At 35.4% G+C, this 7,985-nt stretch overlaps 1 protein-coding gene across 1 annotated transcript in view; it reads right to left on the bottom strand.

The window, feature by feature from the left end:
• LOC113813555 (uncharacterized) overlaps positions 1-6,965 on the bottom strand; it is a gene marked incomplete at its 5' end in the record, with an annotated part of 20,790 nt that extends 13,825 nt beyond the window's left edge. Inside the window, 3 exon segments of the mRNA XM_070133537.1 lie at positions 309-450; positions 1,053-1,240; positions 6,807-6,965. Of these exon segments, the coding sequence (XP_069989638.1) occupies positions 309-450; positions 1,053-1,240; positions 6,807-6,937 (461 nt within the window).
• Positions 6,966-7,985: the final 1,020 nt, after the last annotated feature.

Raw genomic sequence — 7,985 nt, 5'->3', positions numbered from 1 at the left:
TATATATATATATATATATATATATATATATATATTCCAAGCCGTATAAAAGGTATCAATCAGAACCCATCCTCCATGAAATGAAAATAAAAAATCCATGAAAACAAAAGAAAAATAAACATCACACACACACACACACACACACACACACACACACACACACACACACACACACACACACACACACACACACACACACACACACACACACACACACCACCACCACCACCACCACCACTACCACTACCACCACCAACAACAACAAATCACAAAACAACAACAAAGCAAAACTCATCATATAAACCCACCTGTTCAGCGTCGACAGCGTAGGGGCGAGGCAGGGGTCGGAGAGCGTCGGGTGTGAGATGAGGGAACGCCGCGGCAAAGTGCAGAAAAAGACGTGAGCCAGGAGGGAGGTCACCAAGGCACGCTCCATTGTCACTTCTTCGTCTGTGGGATTTTTTTTTTTTTTTTTTTTTTTTTTGGGGGGGGGTGGAGGGAGGGGGAAGGAAGATAAGGGGTTGGGGGAGGGGGGGAGAAAGGGGAGATAAATAAGGATGATTTTGTTTTCTTTTTGTATCTTTTTTATTCTTTTGGGTTGTTTTATTTTATCTATTTTATTTTATTTTTTGTCTTTTTATTTGCATCTGTTTCCTCCCTCTCTCTCTCTCTCTCTCTCTCTCTCTCTCTCTCTCTCTCTCTCTCTCTCTCTCTCTTACATAACATACATATTAATTTGAATTTGGTGACTGCATTCATCATATTGAAATTTAAAACGACTGCGTGAAAAATCTACAATAATTCATGGCTCAGATACACACACACACACACACACACACACACACACACACACACACACACACACACACACACACACACACACACACACACACCACACCACACCCCTATACACACACACACACCACACCCCTATACACACACACACGCACACCACACCCCTATATCCATTTACACACACCTACGCACACACACACCACACCCCCATACAACCCCCCCTCCGCACACACACACACCAACCAAAGACGACCTACGTTGCTGCTGCAGTGAGTATCTGAGTCCCTGCGGAGGCTTGAGGTCCTTGAGGCGAAGGGCAGCCTCCAACATGGCCGGAAGGGTCTTGCTGAAGAAGTCCTGCTCGACCTCGACCTCAAGGAACTTCTCGACGCCAGCGAAGACGTCGGGAGGGACTGGTTCATTGAGGTCAGGGTCGATGGCCACGCTGGAGAACAAGAACAAGAACATGAGAAGAACAAGAACATGAGAGGATTGCATATTGTTATATATATATATATATATATATATATATATATATATATATATATATATATATATATATATATATAATAAAAAGGTTATGGAAGGGATGAAGATAAATTAAAGACATGAAAGGGACAAGAACATAAGAAGGATGTTTATTGTTATATATATAAAATAAAAAAGTTATGGAAGGGATGAAGATAAAAGGAAAGATTAAATAAATAGGTAAAAGTTATGGGATGCTTATTGTTATATGTATATAATAAAAAAGTGATGGAGATAAATGAAAGATTAAATAAATAGGTAAAAGTTGAAAATAAATGTAGGATGAAATAAATAAATGTTATAAATAAAGGTAAGTAAAAGTAAAAAATAAATGAGATACAATTATTTCATAAAAGTTAACAATTAATATTAGATAAAAGAATTCAATAAAAATTAAAGATTAATGAAAGATCTAATAAATAAATAAAAGCTAAAAATGAATGAAAAATAAAATAAATAAAGAATAAAAATAACGAGACATGACACAAATAAACTAACGAATAAAAATAACGAAATAACGCAAATAAAAATAACGAAAGATGACATAAACAAAAAAGCAAAAATAAATGAAATCAATATATCCGACTCAATGACAAAACTGAAAAACAAAAAACATAATCTATATACCGTTCTTATAAATAAATAAATAAATAAACAAAAGCTAGACACGAATAAATGCATATATAAAAAAATAACAAACTCGTAAATATTCCTTCTCTCGCTAACAGTGACTAAGTCTAAAATTCCCCAGAAAATCACACGAATAACACCCAACGCAACAGGGGCAGTCACACGAACGCTTTTTTTTCAACAAGTTTTTAGGTACTCAGTTGATTTTTTTTTCCTTAGCAGACTATAGACTCTTTCTTGACAACCCACTTCCTCGATATGTGAACGATGCATATAGTTCGCTTCTACATTTTTCTAGTTTCCGTTGATTTATCGGTGTAAAAACGCTGGTGTGACCGACCCTTCATCAACGGACGCGGGAAAACGTGTCTAGTTATACATTACGTAGATGAGTGTCCCAAGACCGGATCGCAAAACCTAACCTAACCTAACCTAGCCCAGTCGAAGCTTCTCGAATTCCTTTCTATATATGAATTCTCAATTCATTGGCTCTTTTCTTCCTGTTTCTTAATTATGAGTAATAAATGGATTAATTGTCTTCAAGATGGACACTTCTCGCTTCTTCCTGTTTCTTAATTATGAGTAATAGATTAATTACTTGTCTTCAAGATGGACACTTCTCGCACCCTTTACAATGCTATCTCACTCCCAAGCGGTGCGACCACGCCTGGTTGAGATAATATCCCCCCCACCATTTCTTCCCCAGCTCCATTTCCCCCTTTGTCTAATCCCCATGTCTCCCCCATCACTATAATCCCTTTTTGATAAGTTTCGCCCCCAACTCTCCCCAACGCCATCTGTGCTGTGTATGCGTTCGTGATATATTGTAATACTGTCTTCTTTAGCTCTCTCTCTCTCTCTTTCTCTCTCTCTCTCTCTCTCTCTCTCTCTCTCTCTCTCTCTCTCTCTCTCTCTCTCTCTCTCTCTCTCTCTCTCTCTCTCTCTCTCTCTCTCTCTCTCTCTCTCTCTCTCTCTCTCATTTAATTACATTTTCTTATCTTTCCATTTCCTTCCGAGTGTTATTTTCTGCGTAATCTCTCTCAGTCAATTACATTTTTTTCATCTTTCAGTTTCATTCCGAATAATATTCTCTGCGTTATACTATCTCCCTCTCTTCCCCCCCCATCCTCTCTCCTTTATCGTATCCTTCTCCCATTCCCTCCCCCAACCACTTCCACCCCCCCACTACCCCACCACCCTCCCCCTCACCCCTCACTTGGCACGGGGGTATCTGTAGCGAAAACGGGGGGGGGGGGGGCAGGGGGAGAAGGCACTCCATTCATTATTTTTGGAAACCGTTATTCGCGTTGTTGTGGAAGGCAGGTTTTGGTCTCCTTTTTTCTTCTCTCTTTCTCTTTGTGTGTCTTTTTTTTTAGTTTGTTTTATACTTGTTTTAATGTCTTCTAAAGCTCTGTTTCTCATCTTATTACATTTTTTGCCTTTCAGTTTCCTACAGAGTGCTCTTTTCTGCGTAAGAAAACTACATTAACCACAGATATATTGAATAATAACACAGTCGCTTATAGAACAAAAACAAATAAAAATAATATAATAACAACAACAATAATAATAATAAAATAATAAAAATAATAATAATAATAATAATAATAATAATAATGATTAAATAAACATTACCATAGCCTTCAGGTAACTTTTATTTTCATGAATGCAAGTTATAATCTTACCTCTAGGCCTAGCATTGCCAACACGATTTGAAATATTATCACGTTTTTCCCTTTGTTAAAAAATAGCTTCGTACTTAGAATCTTTTTAAAAAATCATTTTAGACACTAGTTATATTCAGTCTTACTTCATTTAATTAAATCGCCTCAAATTTATTCAGTGACTTCCTGTAAAGACCGTTGATAGTAATTCAAATCCTTAGACTATCTTTCACCAGCCTTGTTTTTCATTCTTGTATTCATTTATTTATTCAATATTCTTTTACGGTAAGAAATGCTTAGGCTGTCTTGTTTACCAAAGATTTTTTTCAACCATGGCAATCGTCTATTAAATCAGACATATCACTTTTGTAGATGTAATTCATATTAAGGGGAAAAAAGATGAAGAAGAAGAAGAAGAAGAAGAAGAAGAAGAAGAAGAAGAAGAAGAAGAAGAAGAAGAAGAAGAAGAAGAAGAAGAAGAAGAAGAAGAAGAAGAAGAAGAAGAAGAAAAAGAAAAAGAAAAAGAAAAAGAAAAAGAAAAAGAAAAAGAAAAAGAAGAACAAGAACAAAAAGAAGAAGAAGAACAACAACAACAACAACAACAACAACAACAACAACAACAACAACAACAACAACAACAACAACAACAACAACAACAACAACAACAAGGGGAAGAAGATGAAGAAGAACAAGAAGAACAAGAAGGATTTACGATCGTACAATTAATTATCTTTCTGAGGTTAAACTCTCAGTCCTCATAAATCCCACGTTTTTTTTTTTTTTTTTAACACTGACAGCTTTGGCAAGTCTGCGTCTCCACAATGACACTTTTCCAGAATCATATTAGCCTACATTCCATTACCTTAATCCGCATTCACATAACTTCAAGGTAAAAAATACAATAATATTTACACAACAGAACCCCCCCAAAAAAAACAAAAAAAAAAATAATAATAAGAAAAATAGGTACATAGACAGATAGACAGATAGGTAGATAAATATATATAAATAGTAAACGTTCGTCACATTACCAGTGTAGTCTTTGTTTACATTTTCGTTACATGCAAATTAGAATATTTCTATCGATATTTTTAAGAATATATTTAACCCTACCTAGACATTGTTGACCCTAAACAACGTATATTCAAACAAGCGCTGATTCATTGTTTGTTTTACTTTATCTTAATTATGTCTTATTCGTGATATAAATGAACAGCCACTTTCGAGTGAAATAAAAAATAATACGTATTAGTGAGCACCCAACGACCCCGTTAAATTTATCGACGCTTCATTTGAATCCAAACTCCGAAGCTCCGAACGCGGGAAATAGCAACAAATCTTGATTCGAAGCATGAGTCGAAACGTTCTCCTTTTCCTTCCTTTAGAAAATAAAAACTAAAACTTACGATTACCCCTAAATATGAAACGAGACAAAGTCTATACTGTAGTCTCTCATTTTTTCTTTTCCGTTTTCTTCCGTCACTGAAAACGAAGCATGAGTCGAAACATTCAACTTTTCCTTCCTTCAAAAAAGCAAACCAACTTACGATTAGCCCTAAATCTGAAGAGACAGAGTTTATACTGTAGTCTCTCTCTCTTTTTTTCTTTTTCTTCCGTCACAAAATCGCACATGAGAAAGTTGGCTCAGCGCTGTCACACAGATACGAGACCTGCCAAAGGGCGCGAACGGGCATGGGGGTCTACGTGCGTAAATGTAAGGGGAGGGAAAAGTGACTCACACACAGGAATTATACAGTTGAATCTTTCCCCTTTCACCCTATTTCTCCCTTTTACCTCTTATTCCCTCTTCGACATCATTCTTTCCTCCATATTCCTTTTATTAACCGTTAATACTGTTGGTATAATAATTCTAAAAAAATAGGGGGCTACAGGCGTTGTTAATTTCAGAATCGCGAGCATGTAACCTATTTGTAAGGTATGCCAGGCTATATTGTCCTTGATCTTATATGTTATGAAAAAGTGTGTCAGCAGGTTGTGGGTTGCTTAAGCTGAGGAAGAATGATAAAGGGAGAGGGAGGGAGAGAGGGACGAAAGGAGGGAAGAAGGGAGAGAGAGAGGGAGGAAGGGAGGGAGGGAGGAAGGAATGGAGGGAGGGAGAGAGAGAGAAAGAGAGAGAGAAAGGGGAGTGAGGAACTATATGAAATCCGTTCCAAATATTTTGGCTAACCATCGTGCAAACTTTTACAAATCTTCTTGAACCAGAGTCAGGGTACAAAAGATTCTTAAGATATCAGAGTTATGTGATTTTCAGCAAATGTCATCCAGCTTTCATTAATTCGATGCAACAGTTATCAATCTGAATTTCTCGTATCCGACAGGAGCTTTAGGCCTACAACAATTAACCTGATTTCACAGACTTGTATTTTCACTATGACTTTATGGTGCGATCAACTTCAACTCCAACATAATGATGATAATAATGATAATAACAATAGAATGATAATGATAATAATGAAAATATCATTAGTATCGTTAGTATTGTCATTATTATAATCATATTATTATCATTACCATTGTTGTTGCTTTTGTTGTTGTTGTTGTTATTGTTATTGTTATTGTTATTGTTATTATTATTATTATTATTATTATTATTGTTATTATTATCATCATTATCATCACAATATACACATGTGTATATGCGTGTGTATGTGTGTGTATGTATGTGTGTTTGTGTTTGTGTGTGTGTGTGTGTGTGTATGTGTGTGTGTGTGTGTGTGTGTGTGTGTGCTGTGCGTGCGTGACTGTCTGTATACATTTATATATATACATACATACATATACATACATATACAGTATATATGCATACACACACACACACACACACACACACACACACACACACACACACACACACACACACACACATATATATATGTATATATGCATATATATATATATATATATATATATATATATTTATATGCATATATACATATATATATACATACATATACATATATATATATATATACATACATATACATATATATACATAAGCATATATATACATATATATATACACATATATATACATATATATACATATACATATACATATATATATATATATATATATATATATATATATATATATATATATATATATACATATATATACATCACGATCAGCTGCACACTCCCCAACCCAGAACCCAAGGGCCAACCTACTTGCAGAGCGAGTGCAGCGCGTGCAGCACCTGCGTGACCTGAGCCGGCGCCGTGGCCCCCTTCAGCGACCCGAGGTGGCGCTGTATGGTGGGCCACGTGGGCAGGTCACAGGGCAGGAGTACAAAGGCCATGGTGGATGCCCGGAGCTTCGTGGCAAAACTGAAAATAGATGGGGACATTGTATTAGCATAGCGACATACCCCGGATACCCGAGCGATGCCAAATAAAATGCGTGAACTTGAAAAAAAATAAACACTATAAAAAACAATCTAAAATGGCAATTAAAATCACTGTGTTTGCTTAAGAATGTCGCAACCATAATGAGTGTGGTTTGTTGTTTGTTTCTATAAATTCGTTTCTATAGGTTTGTAGAAAACAACGTCAGTGTGTACCATACTGGTGGTATAATTGACTCTACATGCCGTGCAGTTCTGAGCCGAAATAACAACTGCATTTCTAAGTCCAACCTGTTATGTTAGGTATTCTGACAACATAGTTTGAGTGTATGAGTCTCAATCAACAAAACTGTCAATGTGGTATGTGTACAATGCAATATAAATAAATTTATATATATATATATATATATATATATATATATATATATATATATAATATATATATATACATAAATACATACATATATATAGTATATACATATATAGTATATATGTACATATATATCATATCATATACATATACAAATACATGCACACACACACACACACAATTATATATGCACACACACATGCACGCACACACATACACACACACATATATGTGTGTGTGTGTGTGTGTGTGTGTGTGTGTACTTTCCAACTGAGCGAGAAATAATCTTCATTTGCTGTTGCCAAGGTGTGACTGACAGCTTCTCCCAAATATCTAGGTAATGCATTTTCACCGAAATTTTGGTAATGGCAGCCAAGATAAAAACAGACGATGTGAGTTTATATATCACATAAGTATTTCAGCAAAAAATAAATAGATAATGTAATAAATGAAGTGGAAGTTCAGGTTTTCTTGCATAATGCATTCATATTGTTCAATAACTCACTTGCTCCTAATATTCTAATTGTTGTCATTAACATTATTATCATTGTGATCATTAATATCATCATGTTTGTTTATATTTCACTAAAAATATTCTATGTGCGTTGTAATTATTATTTCTATAATCATTTT

The sequence above is a fragment of the Penaeus vannamei genome, chromosome 1 (genome assembly GCF_042767895.1).
Source record: "Penaeus vannamei isolate JL-2024 chromosome 1, ASM4276789v1, whole genome shotgun sequence".
Taxonomy (NCBI): domain Eukaryota; kingdom Metazoa; phylum Arthropoda; class Malacostraca; order Decapoda; family Penaeidae; genus Penaeus; species Penaeus vannamei.
Note: the sequence above shows the minus strand (reverse complement) of the source record. Positions and strands in the feature narration are given on the sequence as shown.